Source organism: Crocodylus porosus, unplaced genomic scaffold, assembly GCF_001723895.1.
Source record: "Crocodylus porosus isolate Cpor-Errol unplaced genomic scaffold, CroPor_comp1, whole genome shotgun sequence".
NCBI classification, from domain to species: domain Eukaryota; kingdom Metazoa; phylum Chordata; order Crocodylia; family Crocodylidae; genus Crocodylus; species Crocodylus porosus.
In genome coordinates this window covers 33,559,956-33,581,655 of record NW_017728906.1, presented here as the reverse complement: position 1 = coordinate 33,581,655, position 21,700 = coordinate 33,559,956, and the positions used below count along the sequence as shown (strand labels likewise).

Genomic DNA, 21,700 nt, shown 5'->3' with positions numbered 1-21,700 from the left:
GAATCTAACCCATAAAACAACAGATTTAACATTTAAAAGCACATCCCATCCTCCAAAATATACACAGAGATATGAATCTGTCAGCAGTACTACCACAACCTAAATCAATGTCCACAGAAGTCTTGTGTTCCCTCCCTCCAGTTTCCAACAATTCCTCAATGTTTTTATCAATGTCGAGCTCCTGCATTTCTTCATCTTTATACAATAATTCATCCCTGTTTTCTCTAGAATGCTGCATAAAACAGATCTCAATATATGCTCATCTATACACAGACCAGATTTAGGGGACCATAGTAGGCTGGCTGGGCCTGGAGGTTTGTTCTGGGATAAACAGAGGCCTCTTCAATCCTTGCTATAAGCTAAAAGGCCCCTTCCCCTCCATGGCGGTGGGACAAAACCCCTGTGTCCTGACTCAAAGCCCTGCTTTGATTCCCAGAGTTGGTGTGACCTATTTTGGAGGAGGAATCTTAGAAGACTAGTCATTGAAGTACCACTTTGCAGAATACAGCATCTGATCAGCAGCACAAGGGCTAGTGAAGTGTGACTAGAGTTCCAGGTGGCTGTTTTTCAGATGTCAAGTTAGATACATTTTTGAGTGAAATCACAGCTGTCCATGTAATGGAGTGTGCTTTAACTGCACCTGAGTATCAGAAGATAGACTTAAAGTAGCCTTTCTGATGAACATATGAGAAGGTATCAAGACAGGGATCTTGGAGTCAGGGATCTTGAAACAAAAGACTTCACACTTGTTAGTTTGAGTGAAGAACTTGTCAGTCTCTGCACAGCTTCAGTCTGAGATGTCCTGAAGGGGACAGTCTTTGATATGACGTGTCAGGGGATCCGGTGTTTCAGGATCTAAGACCAGACCTAGAAAGTAAATTTTTAACCTAATACTGTATTTCTTTTTTTCCAAAAGGGGCCGGAGATGGAGTTGGGACTCTCAAAAGTCCTTTATTTAAGCAATAAAAAAGCTATCAACAGATGCCAAATATAACCTCTTAAATCATTATGAAAAGGAAATATATTAAAACAAGCTTTTTAAAAGCTAAAGTCACAAGCAGTGGGGGAAAAATGTATGGGTTGAAAGCAGAAATCTCTGCCTCAACCTAAGACACTGCTGAGAATAACTGAGGAGCAGAAGACACATGCCACTATCTCCTATATCCTTGATCCAAAGAGAAAAGTAGAGTACAAGCTCACCAGTCTTAAATGTATGATGCTTGTATACTCCACAGAATACGCTCTTGTATAAGCACTGAAAAGAGATATCAACACTGAAGTAATGCACAAACTCCACAGTTTTCTGCAGAAGTTAATTAACACCTTAAACTTGTCCAGGACAATGTTTTCAATAGGAAAGAAAGTTTTGCACAAGTTGAATAAGTTTTCTGTGCAAATGTTCTTTTCTATTATCAATACCTATCTCTACGAAGTGATCCATGCACATCTCCTGGAATTGACAGATTGAGAGATTCCCTGAGAAACAGTTCTGCAGAACTAGGACAAGAAGTCCTTGCCTGAACTCTTCCCCTGCTTTTTAATAAGACAATTATGTTAGTTGCACATTGTGAACTTTTAGTTGCATGCTTTGTGAAATTAGCGGAAAGCATGAACAGAAACAGCAACATATAGTTTGTGAAAGACTGCTATTCAGTTAAAATTGAAAACCAGTCAATTATAACATTTAAGGTCACTGCTAAGGAAGACTATTTCCTTGCCTAGCCATTTTGGCTGTAAAGACGTTAATGAAATCTTTTTTTTTTTCCTCATGAAAAAAAGTTTTCCTGCTCAGAAACTGCTGAAACATTTGCTCACATTTTAAAACAACAACAACAAAAACCCACATGTGGTGACTTTTGGATTTAATGCAAGCCTGGAAAGTTTCAATTTGAAAGATGAACTTGTCCAAGTTACAAAGACATGAAACAGCTCAACATGGAAACACTGTAGCTTTAAAACACAAAACTGCTGCTATAGTATTTACATTCTTCTCTTGAACAAGATGTGTTTAAATCCTAGATGTACTGATATAAGAACAATAAGAGGGCATTGACAAAAATCTGACCTACCATTGAATTAATATTTGCTTTCTATTTCCATATAAACACCGGACAGCAGTTCCTGCTACTTTTCCAAACATTTCCTGGCTCCTGAGGCCATCTTCTCCATTTTGCATATTAGAACAAGCATGAATTATTTCTGCATGCAGTCTTCCTGAAATGCAGGCCAGGACAGTTTCCTTTTGGTAGCACAATACAATAAAACTAATGTGGGAAGGCAGGGAGCATTGCGAGTCTCGTATTAAATAGAAATCATTCACTACAGCTAGAGTATTTTTCAGTGCAGACCAGCATCCATTTCCTTTCTGATTAAGGATTCTTTTGCGGTTTCATATGCAAATGTTTGTGGCTTTCATCACTGTGATACCTGCACAGCATGTCAGTATGATTATCAATCTACTTTTCCTTTTAAAGGTATCAATAATAGACCACGTTTTGGTTTATAAACATTTCTGTGATCCAGTCATAATTTTATAATCCAGTGCCACTTCAATATTCATTTCATATACATTATAGAATAGCATACAGGTAACATCGTGCAGTCATTGACAAAGAGAAACAGAGATGTAGAGAAATTGTCTGTAAAATGGTGAATGGGGAGGGAAATATCAAATAAAGGGGCACTCTGTATTAAGACATGGAAGAGTTTGGTAACGTGTTACTGACATTGTATAAATACACATAAAAGATATGCCACTGGGTTTAAAATTGAAGTCTGGTAGCAGTTTTTGGTAAGATTTGCTATAATAGGGAACTTTCAAGGCATATAGCAAGGCAACAGCAAAGCATCACCCCACAGGACTCAATAAATACAGTGACTTATATATCTATAAAACAGAGACACTGCACAAATTTTAATATATTATATTTTAAAAAGGAGAATTATGCACACAGATTGATAGGATGATGGCATTTAAACTAAAAGCTTTTCTATTCGAGTCAAACTGGGCAAAACCACTAGCAGAAAAGTTGAAACTAACAATAGTTTATTAGTTTGAACTTGCTAGCAGCTCCAAACACAGTTTTTTATTTATGTATATTTCATTTACTTATTTTTAAGAATACAAAATGTTATAATGATGTGAATTAAATACAACTGAGGTCAGAGTTTCCTTTCCATTTAATAGTTCTTTGGGCAGGAAGCAGTAAAATCAAATCCTGCACTTAAAAGTACTCCACAAAACCAAAGCATGCCTCACAGTTAGCTGTTACACATCTATGACAGCAAGGTATTTCTAATTTTACATAAATGCAGCAAATGATAAATGGGGTAAGGAAGAAAAAAACATTAAATGATATTACAGCTGATACAAAAATTGAAGTTGCAGATTGATGAAGTCATAATTTTGTATAAAACAAATGATCTATTGGAAGACTGAATAATTCATGTCAATAAAACTACAGCCACATAGTAATGGTGCCCACACATCAGTATCAGAATCCATTAGTTATATCAAGTGCTTCTTAAGAAGTTACATGCATTGATTCCAAAGCAAATCAAAAGCTACTACCTGTGGGTCGGTGGAATGATACTAGATTGTACTTTTAACTCCATAACAACTGCCAGTCTTATGGTAGCTTGTAGCTCTATTGCTAGGCACCACCTGATTTGATGTAGAACAGTAAAAGAACTGAGGTTCAAGAGAAAACTGACTGCAAGTAATTCTGGCATCTATCACAGTTTAACTTGAACATTCCTGCCAACCCATTTCCTACAGTTCAGTTTGGTCAAACTTGAGAGGGGAAAAAATGCAAACCTGTACAGACGGATGAACCCCATGGGCCAAATTTACCACTGGCTTAAGCTTATACGTCTCAATTTACTTGGAGTTGTAGCTGATGAATCTGTGCACTCCTCTGACCATTAGTCATTCTCTTTAGTTCTCCTTCCTGTTCTGTCTCCCACCGGTAACTGTTGAAACAGTAGCAATTACAGATATTGACTGCTTGGTAGGTACACAACTAGTGTGTTAATTTGGATAAAACTAATGTTCTTCATCAATAATGTCAGGGAGTTAGAAAGATGGTATAACAATGTAACTTCAGTATATTTTTGTTCTAGCTGAAACTGGTTAATGTATATAATGAAGTACTACTATATAAGAACACTTCCTACATTGAAAGCAAACCATTAGTGTCAAACCACAACCTTAAGCAATTTTGTAAAATGACTGTCATTATATAGCCTTCTGTACTTTAACAGTGTCACTTTCAACTCAAAGAATGGATGTAAAAAGATGTAATATTCAAATGCCATAAATGAATTAAGTTTTAGAACTGATCGCAATTCTGCCGCTAAAGATTTATGCAGGTTTTCATAGTTGAAGCTGTAAGAATAATGTTCTACATGTGAGCTATATATAACTTTTGAACATTTAGTCAGTGGTGTCAGTGTGCTCTATTTGACTTTCCTAATCAACTCTGGAACCATGTAACAAACACTTTTTCCATTTGTGACAATATTGACTGAATGCTGTTTTACAGTAGAAGCTTAGTATTCAAACATACTATTTGTCAAACACAGCTTAAATTTAGTCTTAGTGAACAGTGAATTTTAGAACAATTAAAAGCAACCAAAGCATTTTCAAAGTTATTTTATCCCCCCTACATTCATTATCCCCCTTGACATATCTTCTAGACCAGTGATTCTCAACCAGGGGGATTGCACGATTCACAGGGTGCTGTGCAATATTAACACTCATGATGTACCAGCATCTATACACAATCCATAAGATAAACCCAGATTTCAAATAGGAATCCAGTGTCATAATTATTATCCTGCAAAGATCTCAAAGACCTCAGAAAAGCAGAACTGCTTTAGTATTTTTCCATAGTCGGGAATGGGTGAAAGCAGAGCTAGCATTTTCTTGAAGGGCTACTTGAGTCCAAAAATGCTGAATGTCTCTAAACTACAGTGCCTTGGGCCCCAACCCTCACACTTACTTGTTCCCCCCACCCTTCTTCTCCCACCCCCTTCAACAGCCTCAGGCCTGCCTCCTTCCCCTTTCTCCCTTCCACCTCGCTTCCCCCCGCTGCCCTGTGGCCTCTGCCCTTGCCTGGCCCATCTCCCCTCTCCCTGTCCCCCCCACAGAGGGAAGGCAAATGGGGGCAGATACGGACAAATGTGCCTGTGGCTAGAGTCACTGCTGGAGACTGCCAATCTTGGGGATGGGCAAATTGATCAGGGTATGGGGGCTTGCTCTGATGTTGCTACGATGTGGCACTTCCAGGGTGCTTCAGAAGAGATTAAAAGGACACAAGCAGGAATCACTTTGATTGTCCATGTGTACAGTGCCTTCTCAAACAGGATCTCAAAGTACATCCCACCATTTCTCTCACTGGGCACAGGGAGGGAGAGCAGGGTACTGTGCCCACCACTCATCTGTCCACGACTGGAGAAATAGGTAGTGATGGCAGGGGAAGAGGGTCTGTCCAATTCTCCAGGGCAGGAAGCACATCTGCAAGAACGGCAACTTTCAGTTTAGCAAAGGAAAGCTGACAGAGTGCAAGCCCAGCTAGCTGGCCAGGGCTTTTGTGGAGAGCCAGGCAGATTGGCTAAGTTTAGGCAGTGAATCAGCTTGATGTATGACTGGACTAAGGAAACCATGAGATTTCTGGAAGTGAGGCTTAATGGTCTCTGCTGCACAGCTGGGTTGTGGCCCAGGGGTCTCCTGCAACAGCTTTGGAAGTCTGCTCTAGTGTCTCTGTAAGAAGGCCCACCAGGGCTGAGCAAGGCTGCAATAGGAGGAAAGGAGGCACTTCAGGTGAGGCAACCACTACCTCCCCCTCCCCATATGGCCTTCTATCCAGTTTTTCCTCAAAGGCTCCATCCAGACCAGCACAGCCCTGCAGCATGTGACACTGCAGACATGTCTATGGTGCCACCTACTGCATGTTCAGTTGTTCTCTGTGCTGCAAGGGAGCAGCACTGGAATTTTTTTTGACCCCTGGATACCCAGGGGTCAACCCCTCCCCACAAGAATAGAGCAGCATATGCAGGGGCAGCATACATCACTCAAAACTGGCATCTGGCTGGCCAGAGCCATGCTCTGCCAACCAGGCTCTGAGTATCAGGATCACAGCTGCCCCCAGGGCCCCAGGTAAGGCTGCTGGGGTCAGCCCGGTGCTGGCTCCAGCCTCCCCTACCTCAACTGGGGTAACCTGCTGCACACCAACAGGGCACATGGCACAGGTGTTCCCCAGGAACAACTAGTGGCTGCACAAGGTGCACTGCTGCTTGGTGGCCTCAGGGAGCCAAATGTCCATGCTCATGTGGACACGGCCAAAGGGTGCATCAGTGACTAACTTTCAAAATGAATGCCAGAGAAGAGACTGGATAATGGCTGAGTTGTGGTTTGACTTCCTAACAGCAAACGATGCACACAAATTCAAACCCTGTCTAGTTGAGGGGGAGCTAGAACCCAGAACCTAGAACCTCTAGCTTTAGCTTTTTCCTTCTAGAGCTACTCTGTAATGAAGGAAAAAAATAAAAACCAACTTGCTTGTTTTTGTGTCTAAATCCATTTTCAGGTGTTTAAGTGTGCTGTGGGTCCACAAGGGGTACATACATGGGTCTCTACTACTATTACCGTGTATGCCCAGTCCACATATTTTTGTAGTCATCCATGTACATGGAGCTATGCACCCAGGGATAAACTCTAACCTGCATTTAGATGGCATTTTTGAGTTAAATGATTTAAAAAAAAAAGTGTAGATTGCCATATTTGGATACTTCGATAACAAGGAAGGGACCAAAATGCTACTCAAGGCCTCCCCGTGTACCTTGGAGTCTTTGTGCCAAGGGCTGCTGTGATTTGATACGGAGCATAATGGAGGCTCTGGTTATTTCCACAATACCTTTTATGAAGATTCAGAGAAGCATACTCATCCTTTGAAGTACTTCATAGTAGAGGTCCAACTGTAATGCCCATCTGTATGTATTGGTCCATCCTGTTCATCTACCAGACTCTGGACAAGTAAGCTTTTTACAATGCTCCTCTCCAGCACATAATGCTGAGGCTCCAATCTTTCCCATGTATTTTTCAGGCATACATTTGCACCCAGCTCTCACCAATATCACCACCAACTGTTTTGTGCATCATTAAAAATAAAGCATTTATAGTAATTGTGATGCTAAAATAAAAATACACCCCCTCAAAAAAAAAAAAGTTGAAAACATCTCAAAATTCAGACCCAGAAAGAAAAAAAGAGGTCTAATTTCTTAAAGCAATTAGTACATTTCAGGGCACTGATGCATTATTTTTAATGCTATAGTTTGGTAATACTGCTACCCCCAGCTGCCAGTGCTTCCAACTTGGATCTTATTATACCATTCCGGTCTGCAGTGAGGTCAACCTTTCCATCCTGTTTATTTCTCTCCAATTCCCAACTTTTCTTTTTTTTAAAACCGCTTCATCTGTATGGAAAGCAGCCATCTTAAGGTAGAAGGAAAGGAAGAGAATGTCAGCAGAGTTATGCATCAACATGTAGGTATATGCAGTTTCAGGTCAAAGTGGAGTGCAAAGAAAATCCTCAAATCTCATGAAAATGCATCTTCAAATGACTTTCAAGACACTGAATAGCTGGCCCCAACACTAATTATTCTGGTTAGCAGTAAATTTAAGCAAGCAAGCAAGCGTTTAGAGCTTTTCAGACAGGGACATCAGGCAACAAGGAACCCAGAAGCATAAGACATGCCCTGATCTGGGCAGCCTGCATTCCACTATTAAAGCTCATTCTACATGTTTCAAAGCACAAAGTATAAGTGTAACCCAGTGGAAGTTTATTTTAATGACTACTTCCTAAATTAACAGGGAGATGCAAGCTTCAGCTAAACTGTTAATTATCTTATACACCATTAACTAAGACTGTATCAACATCCAAAATGTATTGATTGTGAATGAAAAATCATGTCCCATTTGTCAAGTTTGTTAGTGGGTATCTGGTTCGTATACAAGGTTCGAAAGCAGAATGTCAACTTGTCTAAAAGGTCTGAAATGTGTTTTTCTGAAAGAGAAAGTATTAATGTTCACAATGCCTAGAGAATTAACCCCAAAGAGAGGAAAGTTCATAAACATAAAAATCTCAAACACATAACAGGGCACAATAATTATCAAATAACTTTTTGGAAATTTTCTTCCAACTCAGTAATATTTGCTGGTGTGTTTATTCTTAGGAATTTGTAAGCTATATAAATAAATTTTGCTATGGTTTCCAGAGATCATTTTTAGTAGTACTGTATAAAAGGAATACAACATCAGTAAACAATAGTTTCATACTGCAAACGATGTACACAAAAAAGAAAAGCCTTTTTAGAAAGGATAGTGGTTTTTATTGTATTCTTAGAAAATACTGAATTATGAAAGATACAAAATCAATTGTTGTAATTATGTAATTTACAATCTGAATGCCATTTTACTGTTATGGCTTTAAGATATTCTGCCCAACAGATTTTAAAGTATTTTAAAACATGCCTTAAAGTATTTTACAAGTTCAAAACTGAATGTTTAGCTGAAAAAAAATTACCTGAGAATCCTGCATAAAATTGCCATCCATTCTTAAATTCTGCAAACTGGTGATAGCCTTACATAAAATTCCACATGCAACCTGAAGGCCTATTGTATTACATAGTCTACATTTATTTAGATACAGCTGGTTAAACACAGACCTACCTCAAACTCTACAAACAGGTTGATATTAGCAAGTGTTTAAGTATACAGGGCAACTCTCACTGTACCTCACACAAAGCCAGAGCTACTGGTTTTCTAGTGGAGTTTGTGGGATTGAATTCACAAATGCCAACCTGCAAAGAGGTTGCAGCAGTGAAGCGCTGTGTTTTAGTTGCTTGTCTACCCTCTGGACTTAAAAATAGTGGTCACCAGCCTCCCCATGTCCCAGAAAATTGGTGATATGGGGCACTGGACATGTCTAAGACCTTGGCCACCCCCTCTGCATACCCCTTACCCCCCATAGCCCAGATGTTTTATCTGCAGAAATTTGGTTTTTAGAGTCTATGAAGCTGCAAGCAGTTGTCAACAAATTATGGCCTGCAGAGCCACTGGATCCAGTCTAGAGCTGGGGGTTTTGGCAGTAGGGAGTTTCACTCACACAGGGGAAAAAAGCAGTAGCACCCAGGGCTTAGCACTGGTCTGCCTCAAACTTGCACTGGGTCATTCTGGTTTGCCATGGGAGAAACACTGCTGACCCACTGTACTATGTTATGAATGACTATCACCTACTTTTGAAAATGATCTTACATAAGCACTGTACAGTTTTTTATTTAAAACATATCTGGTGCCAAACCAACTAGTCCTGGGGCTGCAGGGCAAGAGGGAGAAGAGGAATTACACTAACAAGGTCTATATGGTTGCAGAAAAAGAGACACCATGAGTCTCATGAGCTAAGAACATTGTAAAAGTCACAAACTACATAAAATGCTAGTCATTTAAAAAGAGAGTTTCCCCTCAAGCACCTGAAGGGAAAAGATACCCACAAGCAGTAGAACCCACGTGAAGTTGTAATGGAGTAGTTCCTTTCCTAAATAGCAAAACTAAAAAGAACTGAAATTTATGTACACTCTGCAATGTTAATAACAATTCGTCCCCCTGAAAAAGGAAGTCATGGTATCACTGTAGAATTGAATTAGTCTAAAATCATTTGGATGAGGTAGTGTTGTTACTTGTATTACATGCTGGTTATTAAAAGTACTGCTGAGATTTGTCAACTTTTTATATTTGGCCAAATGTTCACAATATACTCTTATAATATAATTACATTAATGCTATGTTACCTACATACAGAGAACCTAAACCAAACGCCTTACCAAAAAAGTTAGGTTTTAGTATTCTGGAGGCAAGTTTGTCTTACGGCAAAACAAAATGCAAAGCCAATATTTACAGTAGCAGTCAGAGCAAGGGATGGTCTGTCCTATGTGCGCGCAAAGATATAAAAAGTTGATGTACATTTTGAGGTAGGAAATGAAGAATTCCATTGGCTTGTACAAGATTCTTCTATATTGTAAACCAGTAAGAATGTTCGACATTTTCTCTGGTGAGGGTCAGTACTTAATTTCTGGGATGAGAAGAATGGCTAAGCAATGAAGCATCATTTATACATATATTGCCTCTATATAATACAAAACAACCTAAAGTAGGGGTGAGCAAAATGCAGCCCACGGGCTGGATGTGGCCCGCCCCAGGCCATTCTATCTGGTCCGTGGAACCCCTAAAAAATTTAGAAAGTTAATATTATTTATCTGCCCCTGGCTGCCTATCATGTGGTTCTCAATGGCTTGCCAAAACTCAGTTAGCGGCCCTCAGCCCAAAATAATTGTCCTCCCCTGGCCTAAGGTGTGGATTACTTTCTCCCTAATTGTCTTATTTTAATGGCTGAATTTAGTCTTTAAAAAGATACATATTGAATAAAATCCCACTGGCTCATTTCAATGCTTATAATAAGACTACAAGCCATTGTAAATACACTGCAACAATTAGATTTCTCCATACAAGTATCCCGATGATTAAAACATATTTTCAAATACAGTTTCACCGTGATCAGAGCTTAATAGAGTCTTAGACCAGGGGTTCTCACCTGCGGTGTTGTGGCACCACCACTGCTACAGCCAGGGGAACCCGGCGCACATTCTTGGTGCAGAGATGAACTAGGAAGCAGCTATAGCAGAAGGGGAAACTCCTACCTGCACTAGATTTATCAGGTAAACACAAGGTAGGCAGAGGCACCCACTTCAGCTTCACTGTCTCCTGGAAACATCAGCACATGGGTCAACTTAATCTGGCGGCGGCAGCAGTGCTGGTGCGCTGGGATGCCACAGCAAGCCGGGTTGGGAACCAGTGAAGTAAGCTAAGACAGCACAACAGTGGTTCTCAAGTATGATGGCACTAAAATCAGGAAAGTTATGAAGAGGTACCTTGAATCTAAAAAGATTGAGAACAACTATCTTAAGTGATGGCCTTGACTCTCATTATGACCAGCTATTAAAATTTAAAAAAACCACAAACTGATCTGATGGCAAGTTAATTTACAACATGAATAGCTTTTCAACAAGTATATCAGAGTAAGATGCCACAGGTCTGGGGAAAAACACAGAACACTAACGATGCTGGTATCCTCATCCGGCTATAGGATATCCCATTGTTTATACTAAAAGGATGCACTCCTGTACAGACAAGAGCAGGACATGTCTTAGAGTCTGTCTAGAGCAGGGTTTGTCAACTGGAGGGTACATGTACCCCTGGGCGTACTTGGGAAGGTCCCAGGGGGCATGCAGCAACGGCACAGAAAAGCGGGGGTACTTGGGAAGCAGCAGCCAGCTGCCAGGGACCCCCCCACCCCCAATCCAGGAGGTTCAGTCCAGGAGGGGTATGCATCAGAAGAGGTACACTCCTTAAAAAAAGGTTGAAAGCCTCTGGTTTAGAGGGAGGAACCTAGGAAGGTTAAGGTAAATAAAGATAAGATGTGAACTTAAAGCACAGACATCAGTGCACGTGTTAAAAACCAATACATTAAATTGGTTCTGAATTAAACTACTACAGAACTCTAAGACCACTGAATTGAAACCTCCACAAAGGGGGTTTAATCACATGCCAACCTCTGAGCTTTGAGTTCACAACTTTGGTTTATTTACCTTGAATTTCTTAGACCCCTTTATGTAGATATGTTTTTGAAGCACCGCGTAAATAATGTAGATGGTACTAGATAATGCAAATGCAAAATATAAAGTTTCCTTTTTCCACTCACTTTATCAGAATACTGAAACCCTCACTCAAAGTTGAGAGGTTGGCAACAGGAAGAAAACAGATTTACTCATCTGTAGTGCATTTGTCAGTCATTTGCTGACAGAAGTCTGTGATACCACTACTTCCCTGTCCACACTGTTCTGAATGTGAAGTTTTCTCAGATGTTCTTACAGCAACTGGACATAGTTCCTGTACTTGACCATAAGCTACACTGCATATTCCTCTTAAATGCTGATAGCAAGAACTCTGTTCGCTGGCTGACACAACACTTGAAAGACCATCTGGCAATTCTATACATGATGGTATCACTGGCTCACTATCAGGAGCTGTTCTCTCTCTCTCGGGGATTAAAAATGAAAGAGGACAATCTGTAGAGGAATACTTGGCAAGTATTTGTATTTGCTCGTGACTCAGTGCTGCTTCCTTACACACTTGCTGACAAAGTCCAGTTAGATTCTGCTTAGTTTCGCCCAAGGTTGACAAAATACGATCTCTCTCCTTTAGCAAATTTTCCTTCTCATTTTGCTGCAAGAAAAAGAAACAACATTAATGACTTCATACATACATAGTGCTCTGAAAAACATAACTGTTATACTCCTTACAGAAACTGACAAAGTATCGTATCCAACATATATACCTTATACTCATCTTGGAAAAAAAACACTAAAAGGATGAAAGTAAAAGACTAAAAATGCAACTTCTTGCTAACAGCAGATTTTGTATTAAGCCATGCAAGTTGTTTCACATGTTCTAAAACAAATTTAATTCAACGGAACAAAAAATTAAAAATGCCAGCATGTGCTGAAGTAAACTATTCTCAAATATTCCATGTTTATAGAATTTAATCTTTTGAGAAAATTCTGAACATGAATTTCTAAGCATTGCTGAAACTTTTACACAGCCCTACTGTAGTCAACTTTCTCCAAAAGTGAAAAAAATGGTTATTTAAAGCTTACCTATGGAAAAGCCTATCCAGAAAGAGCTGCATCGCCTTGTGAAATATTATGCTAGTGATTCCAAGCATGATTTTGGATGTAAAGCTGAGTTCAGTTTTTCAAAAGATTAAATCCAACCGCACAAAAATTAAGATTGTAAAGAACTAATATCAAGTTGTCAATTAGATTGTTTTCCTTATATTTAAAAATGGTTTGTACTGCTGCATTTTTAATGAGTCTGCTTTCATTTTGAATAAAAGCTTTTATTACTGAGGATCCTGAAAGACTTAAGAGCAACATAACTAACAGTTAAAGAAGGCATATGGAAGCAAGTATATCAGACAGCAGTACCACAGTGCAAATGTGAGAGCAAGAGAGTGCAAGTGAGCACATGAGAACGAGCTGAACATTTGAGTTTGTATTTATTTACTAACTCCCCATAACAGAGCTAGGTGATAGACAAAATTGTTCACATGCTTAAAAATGTCCAACCTTGTTATACAGAAGACACAAAAGTAAGTTTGCAAACAGTGAGAAATCAAAGGGATAAAGTTCACAGAAAATAATTAAGTTACATATCCAGATGGTAGAAGCAATATCATTACTTTTAATAGCTGTTTTTTTTTTGGTTTGGTACAAAATGGAATGTTTTACAGGTTTCTGAGAACAGACCAATAAAGACTGTTAATTAAGAGAGCAAAAGAAATCAATGCATCTTATTCTACAGTTGGTAGAGGGACTTGCCCAGAACAGGGAGTTCTGAAGGTTAACAGATACAACTTGGTTGGGCAATTCAGTTGGCTAAAAACAGCTTCAAGCCTTAATTTTTTTGTTTTTTACCTCCTCCAAACCTTTCCCAGTAGGACTATCCACCCCTCTTTATCCCATTTTTATGCATCTATTCTTCAGGTTTTAAAATATTTTAAAACTAAGGTTTTGTTTCTATATTTTTGCTTTCCTCCAAGTTTTTTACTTGCAGTAGACCTTCAGTTGGTATCATTTACAAACACTTCCCTAACACAGCCATCTTAACTAGTACTTTGAAGGGAAGCAGATGCTGCCAGGCCTTTTTTCTCCTCAGCAGATCAGTGGGAGTATTTTTGCTGTCTTGCTTCTACTCCTCAGCAAAGGAAAGGAGGACTAGCAGCAGCTGCTTTCTTTCTAAAGTCACTTTCCATGCAATTTGGATGTGCTGTGGCACTCTGGTTTGCAGTAGTGAAGTGACATGGTTTCCTGTTTCGTACTAAAACATGATGCCTGAAAAAGAGTGTCCTTTTCAGAAAACGTATTTTTTTGCCACCTGAAAGAACTAATATTTGAGAAGCTCTTTTAAATAAGCAGTATTAATTTTCTGGTAAGCCTAAAAGGGAGGTGTACACCCAATGGAAGGGAGGGGCCATCACCAGGAAGGACTATACTGCAGTTGCTTGGGGATGCAGGGGGCAGTCAGGAAGGCCAAGGTGGAGATGGAACTGGGACTAGCTTCCTCGATTAAGGACAACAAGAAGTCCTTTTTTAAATACATAGTGGGCAAAAAGAAGGTACTGGGTAACATGGGGCCCCTGCAAGACACGCTAGGAAATTTGGTCATCACACCAGACAAAGCCAACCTATTTAATGACTTCTTTGCCTCCATTTTCCTGAGCAGAGACCAGATCAGCCCCCGCCACCAAGTCCCCCTCAGGCCCCAGGGGAGGCGCATCTGGGCCAAGGGTTAGTGAGGATTGAGTTAGGGAACTTCTGGAGGGACTGAATGTATTTAAATCAGCTGGTCCAGACGATCTCCACCCTAGAGTACTGAGGAAATTAGCCGAGGTCATTGTGGGACCCCTGGCACGGCTTTACGAGCACTCATGGTGCTCTGGTGGTGCCAGAGGGCTGGAAGAGGGCCAAAGTGGTTCCCATCTTCAAAAAAGGGAGGAAGGAGGACCCAGGGCACTATAGGCCAGTTAGTCTTACTTTGATCCTGGGTAAGCTTTTTGAGAGAATTATTCCGGCACATGTCCGCGAAGGGCCAGCAGGGGAGATTATGCTTAGGGGCAACCAACACGGGTTCATTAGAGGCAGGTCCTGTCACACCAACCTGGTGGCCTTCTACTACCAGGTCACCAAATCCTTAGATGCAGGGGTAGCAGTGGATATAATCTTCCTGGACTTTAGGAAGGCCTTTGACACTGTCCCTCACCCCGTTCTCATTAAGAATCTGGGGGGACTGTGGTGTCAACACTCACACAGTCAATTGGGTCACCAACTGGCTGGAGGGCCGCACTCAGAGAGTGGTGGTGGATGGGTCATTTTCAACTTGGAGGGTGTGGGCAGGGCTTGGTCCTCAGGCCCGCACTATTCAACATCTTCATCAGTGACTTGGATGAGGGGGTAAAAAGCACCCTGTTCAAATTTGCTAAGATGTGGGGGGATGTAGGCACAATAGAAGGAACGAACAGGCTACAATCGGACCTAGATAAGTTACAGGGGTGGGCGGATGAGAATAGGATAGGATTCAGCACTGACAAGTGCAAAGTGATGCACCTGGGGAGGAAGAACCAACACCATACCTACACTGACCCTTCTCATCAGTGCAGAGGCAGAAAAGGATCTTGCAGTCATCATTGATGCCAAGATGATGATGGGCCGGCAGTGTGGGGATGCAGTTAGGAAGGCCAACCACACCTTGTCATGCATCCACAGAGCAGGTCCAGGGAAGTGATCCTCCCCCTCTATGCGGCACTGGTCAGGCTGCAGCTGGAGTACTGCTCCAGGAAAAGTCTGTTTACTAGGATTCTTACCTATCCACCAAGACTATTAACCAGTAATGGCCCATGAAGAGCCTCATTCCCTTCCCCCCCAACACATTTACAATTTGCACTTCAGTTACATTCCAAAACTTGTTACTACTTTGTTTGCTTGAACGCAAGTTTCAGAATTCCACAGTGGGAAGAGGGGGACAGAACTTAGCCTAAAGCATAAACTTAAGTTAAACAATTCACTTACTATATAGTATAGAGTGTCTATACAATCTTAGGAATCTAAAATGCATACAAAAGAAGTGTGTGCGCCTCAACACCTTCTGGCATTGAATATTCTGCAGCTTAAAAAAAAGCAGCATCTGTTGTGGCTCCTCATCCATTTCTCTTGCTTCGCTGACAATATTAGGAATAAAATGTATATCCATTATATACATCTAATAGATAGAAGTGTTGCCTCAATCATCCTTTAGTAACCAATTTTGGAATCTGTGGGAAACAAATATATAGAGCCCATCCTCACCCAATAAATACCCAATTTGAAAACCCAGTTAAAGCAAACATTATATAGTGGGCAGCACACAGAAGGTGGGATAAGATATTTTAAGTGAGCAAAGCCTGAAAGAGGGCCAAACTGAGCATCAAATTCTGAAAAGCAAGGCAGGACTTCAGTACATTTTTATTCAAATACATATAGGGCTTAAAGTAACAGCTTTGTAAACACTATGAGACTGAAAACAGGCAACAGATGCTTAGTGTTCCGCATTCTCGGTTTTTATTTAGAGAAAAAAATGGAATTTGTCAGGGTTTATCCTGGAAACAAACCAGGATAAAATTGGGATTAAAGGAAGAAAAGGGGGGCAAAAAAAAAAAAAAATCGGTTTCAATTGGGAAGGGCGGGGGGGGGATGGAAATCAGCAGTGAGGGAGGGAGGAAGACTAGGACTAGGGAAGGGGCAGGAGGAGTGGCACAGTGTAGTCAGTCAGCTGCTCCTGGTGCTGCAGCCAGAACCAAAACGGGGGGAGCCGTCATTGGGTGCGGGACAGGGGGTGCAGCTCCTATTGCTGTACATCCCCAGAGGGACCCGGGGGGCTATGCCAGGCTCTTCCCAGGGGGTGCGTGCCCCCAGATCTGTGCACGAAGTGAGGAGGTGGCTGCCACTGTGACTGGCCCCAGTCGGCAGCATCAGGCTCTTCCTGGTACTCTGGGCAAGTGGCAACCTGCTCTTGTTCTGCACACAGATCCAGGGGACCACATCCCCCAGGAGGGCTGTGTCAGGCTCTTCATGGGGGGCATGGGCCCCTGGATCTGCACACGGGACAAGAGCAGGCTACCGCCTGCCCAAAGTGCCAGGAAGAGCCTGGTGCCACTGTTGGCCCCAACCTGCAGCTGGCTCTTATCCTGTGCAGATCCAGGGGCCATGTGCCCTCCGGAAACAGCACAGAACAGCCCCACAGCTTGCAGCCCCCTGAAAGGGCGTATAGCAACAAGGGCCATGCTCCTTCTCGCTCCCCCAGTGGCTCCAGCTTTGCTCTTGGCCCAGGCACTGGGAGCCACAAGCCCTACAGCGGGCATTGCACCCAGCCACTCCACACAGGCCCACAGGGGCTGGAGCCACTGCCTGAGGGTGTAGGGCTCCTGGCCAGCAGTATCAAGGTTGGGTCCCCCCCATGCGCCCCTCCCCACTCTGCCCAAACACGAGCACAGAGGCAGAAAAGGATCTTGGAGTCGCTACTGATTCCAAAATGAACATGGGCTGTCCATGTGGAGACGCAGTCAGGAAGGCTAACCACACCCTGTCACGCATCCACAGATGCATCACGAGCAGGTCCAAGGAGGTGATCCTCCCCCTGTATGCGGCACTGGTCAGGCCGCAGTTGGAGTACTGCGTCCAGTTCTGGGCGCCACACTTCAGGAGGCATGTGGCCAGCATTGAGAGGGTCCAGAGGAGGGCCACTCATATGATCGGGGGCAGCAGGGTAGGCCCTACGTGGAGAGATTACAGGACCTGAACCTGTTCAGCCTACACAAGAAAAGGCTGAGGGGAGGGATTTTGTGGCCACCTACAAGCTTGCCAAGGGGAACCAGCAGGCAATGTGAGAGTCCCTGTTCCCCTGAGCCCTACTGGGAGTTGCAAGGAATAACCGCCATAAGCTGACTGAGAGTAGGTTCAGGCTAGACATTAGGAGGTGCTACTTCACAGTCACGGCAGCTAGGAGCTGGAACCAACTTCCCCACTACCCTGGGGGTCTTCAAAAGGAGGCTAGACAATGACCCAGCCAGGGTCATTTGACCCCAGTATTCTTTCCTGCCCACGGCAGAGGGTTGGACTTGATGATCTGCTCAGGTCCCTTCCAACCCTACCAATTATGAAACTAAGTGGAACCTTAATGTACCAAGGCAGGCCAGCAGCAGGCTGCTGCTGCAGGGGGGGAGAGGCAAGAACATAGCCAGGGAGGAAAGGCAGGGCACGGTGCCATGTGGTTCCTGCCACTGAAATTCCCGTTAAGAGTTTTCCAGTTAGTAAAATTCCAGATAACAGGGTTTTATTGGTTTTATTTTTATGAAACACAGCTGCCATACAGAGGAATAAAAAAGCAAAAGTAAAATATAGGTAGAAAGCACAAATCTATGTGAATGTGTCTGTGAAAAATCAGTGTTTAGAAGTTTTCAAAAAGAGTAAACAGGAAGGTGAAGAGGAGGATGCATTGTGCTGTGAGTACCATGGCACCGAAGTCAGTTCTCATGCCAACAGGATAAAACAACATGTAGAAAGCAAGCAAAAACATTTAAATTAAAAAAAGAACATGAGATTAGGGATAAATAGGCCATATCTGGAGCCTTAACAGGCATTAAATGAAAGACAGAACCCAAATGACTGTTAATGCGTGGTTTGTTTTGCTGGGCAACCATCGTTTCTCACGGAGAGACTGATCAGTGACTCTGTATGGCAATACTGTCCAGCAGCAAAAACTCTTCCTAATGCAGACAACCTCACTCGTAAGTACCTCAGAGAAAATGACAAAGCTCTGGTACTTAAAGTGATTGAAAGGATTAATGGAAATGTGGTGTCTAGTTTGATTTTTGACAAATCCCCTGATGCGCTGGATTGCCTGATTCTCAGTCTTTTGTTTTCTTTTTTTTTTTTTTTTTATTTTAAAGCCAAAAAACCTGCATTGTTTCTTGCAAATATGACATTACTCCCATTTACTGACACCCCAAGTATCCATGCAGCAGTAAATGCAATGTTAGAGATTTACTAACTGACTCGGGAAAACGTGGGCACCACTAACATGGATTCTGTTTCCTATATGGCTAAGTTTTCATGGGAGATAAAACTCGCTCACAAACCAGAGCTATTACAAGTTCCTTGTCCCGCTCATTTAATTCATATTGTACTATCATCAGTCAAAGCTACTGAAGAAATGAGAGACATGAAATCTTGCGTTGTTGGATTTGGGGCTGTTTTCAAGCATGCAAACAAGCTGAAGGCTTTGTTTTATGAAGTGCAAGAGGACTGCAAATTTGACTGCCGATTACCAACTCCTGTTGTGCCGCGCTAGTGGATGAGTTTCTACCTGGCTGCATGTCATGTAAATAAGGCATGGACTGCTAGTAAGTATTTTAGCTCACCCTGACTTTGCCAGTGCTAAAGCAGAAACTCTGAAGAAACAGGCAAATAATCTCAGTGACCACCAGACTCTGTGCACCAATGTCATGTTCATTGCTGAGAACTTGGATTTGCTGTCTGAAATGCAAAAAGCACTGGAGTTCTCCCCTGCTGCCATCAGTAACATTTGCTAATACAGAGGTTCACTGCATACTGACAACCAAAATATCATCTGAACTGAACACAAAAGATGCAACAGAAACATACAGCAAGAAAACCCAACTGCTTCTTGAAATCCTTCCAACCTTGGAACACAAAAGCACCTAAAAAGCTTTCAAAGACTTCAACACTGTTCTCTGCGAAAAACAGCAAGCAACCGTAACACATCATTTGAACCCCAAAGTGTTCAGCGCTAAAGATTCTTTTTGGAATGTCATCCAAGTGTTGAACCCCTTTCACAAGGTGAAGTTTGCAGCAGACTATGACCGCTATGCCAGAGTGTTTCAACCCATTTGCCACCAAAGATGAAATTTTGCATTTTAAAAGTGAATACACTACCTGCATGAACATGGCTATCCCTGACAGTGGAACTGAATGTGCTGGCTTTTTGGGATACCCACAAAGACGCACGAACCAACTTTAGTAAAGTTGCATGACAAGCTTTGAGTGTACACCCCAGATCAGTGGATACAGACCACTTATTTTCAAAACTGGACTACATCCAAGAGAGCAAGAGGCTCAACATGAGTGAGGATACACTTACAAAAACCATGCAGGCCTATGTAAACCAGGCCTTCTGGAAAAATTATTAGTTTTGATAGGACACAAAAGTTACGTTTGTATATAGAAAATTCAGCTTAACCTTACTGTTCTTCTAATAATTCAAAATCAGTTTATGGAAGCCTGAGTTTTTACACACACAACTTAAGAAAAATACATATTGTTGGACAAAAGTTGGACTTTATTTTTATTTTTTTAAATCCTTGTTCATGGATACTACCATAGGGAGTTATGACAGTAGGATGATGGTATTTCTGGCAATTACAAATATTTCTTGCTGTAATACAAAATGTAGAAACCATTTAAATACATGTATGAATTGTCACCATACTAAAAAGAATACAGGTTTCCCCTCGATTCCAGCAGGTTCTTTATGGTCCATTCATGCCAGTAAACAGGGATCTGAACTGAAAAACAGGTCTAAATTAGTAAAAACTGAATGACTTAAAAAAAAAATAATAATAATCAGGGATTTCATCAGTGGGGGGGGGGGAGGAAATCAGTAAAAACTGAGAACATGGAACCCTACAGATGTTGTATTTGGTTACCATATTTACTCAATTAGAAGATATGCCCTTCCCCATTTAATATGCAGGAAAAAAAGACCCTTCCCTTATAATCAAGCACAAGGTAGCGGGGAGGGAGCTGGTAGCTGCTGCGGCTCTGGCCCTAACCTGGGGTCAGGGCTGGATATTGAATCAGAACTGCAGCTGCTGCCTACCTCCCCCGACCCTGTGCTTCTGTATGCCTCAATCGCTCCTTCCCCACAGCCCCCAGTCCCCCAGCAACCCAATGCCACTTTTCCCTCTCCCTCCCCCTCTGCTGCACTCTTTACCTTCACTTCCCACCAGCAGGCTCCTTGCTGCAGCCTGGGGCACAAAGAATGGCTTCAGCCTGGCTCCAGGACCACGCTGGAACAGAGCCTCCCAGAGCAGAGAAAAGGTAAGGGGGGTCGGGGGGAAGGTGGATAAGTAGGAGGTGGGGAGAGACCTGGAGGTAGGGGGGGCAGAGGAGCAGAGCAGCATGGAAGGGGAAAGGGGAAGTCAGGGCAGCCTGAAGCTGTCTGCCTCTCTCACTGACTGTCCCTTACCACCTGCCCCACCCACATGCCCTATCACATTCCCCCACTAACTGCCTGCCCCACTGTCTGTCCCTCAGCACCTTCGCCTTGACTATCCACTCATCTAGATCTCTTGAGGTTGAACTAGATCTCTTGAGATCACTTACAGCCTTACCTCTGTATGATCTATGATCAACTCTCCCCACCACCTGCCATAGTGAGGGGGCAGGGAACAAAATTTAAAAGATGAACCTCCAATAAATTAAATTCCATGCATGGAAAATTATAATAAATTTATAGTTTTCCACATGTAGACTAATTATTGAGGGGAGGTGGGGGTGTCATCTTACATTCAGGGTCATCTTGTATTCAGGTGAATACGCTAGTGAATGTCTTCATAGTACCAAGTGAAACAAACCAGCAAGTTGGGATGACAAAGAACTATGTACTGGATAGAGGCCTGTACCAAACAGAAATGAATATGAAGCCATAAAAATGGGATGATGTTGCTATATGTATTTTGGAGATACTGGCCAAATGGCTAAATTCCAGGTGTTTTTCCTAGAACTGGGAAAAACACATCCTCTTGACTGCAGAGTATATGCACACAATATGAAGCGCACATTCCAAAACAAAATGCTCACCACAAAATAAAGGAGACATGAGTTGTTCCAGAGAACAATGACCCAAGAGGAGCTGGCCCAGTGCAGGCAGCCACATTTACAGAGATCCATTTCTATCAAGAGTTCATACCAG

The 21,700-nt window shown here is 42.1% G+C and overlaps 1 protein-coding gene across 3 annotated transcripts in view; it reads right to left on the bottom strand.

Moving 5' to 3' along the window:
• Positions 1–7,217: 7,217 nt before the first annotated feature.
• Positions 7,218–21,700, bottom strand: part of BACH1 (BTB domain and CNC homolog 1) — a 57,698-nt gene continuing 43,215 nt past the window's right edge. For 2 of the 3 annotated variants that reach the window (XM_019528791.1, XM_019528794.1), the window contains one exon: positions 10,323–12,340. In XM_019528791.1, coding sequence (XP_019384336.1) covers positions 11,879–12,340 — 462 coding nt within the window. In that variant the 3' untranslated portion in view covers positions 10,323–11,878. Of the gene's footprint in view, positions 7,496–10,322; positions 12,341–21,700 lie in introns of those variants that run through there. The other variant, XM_019528795.1, reaches the window with a different exon arrangement.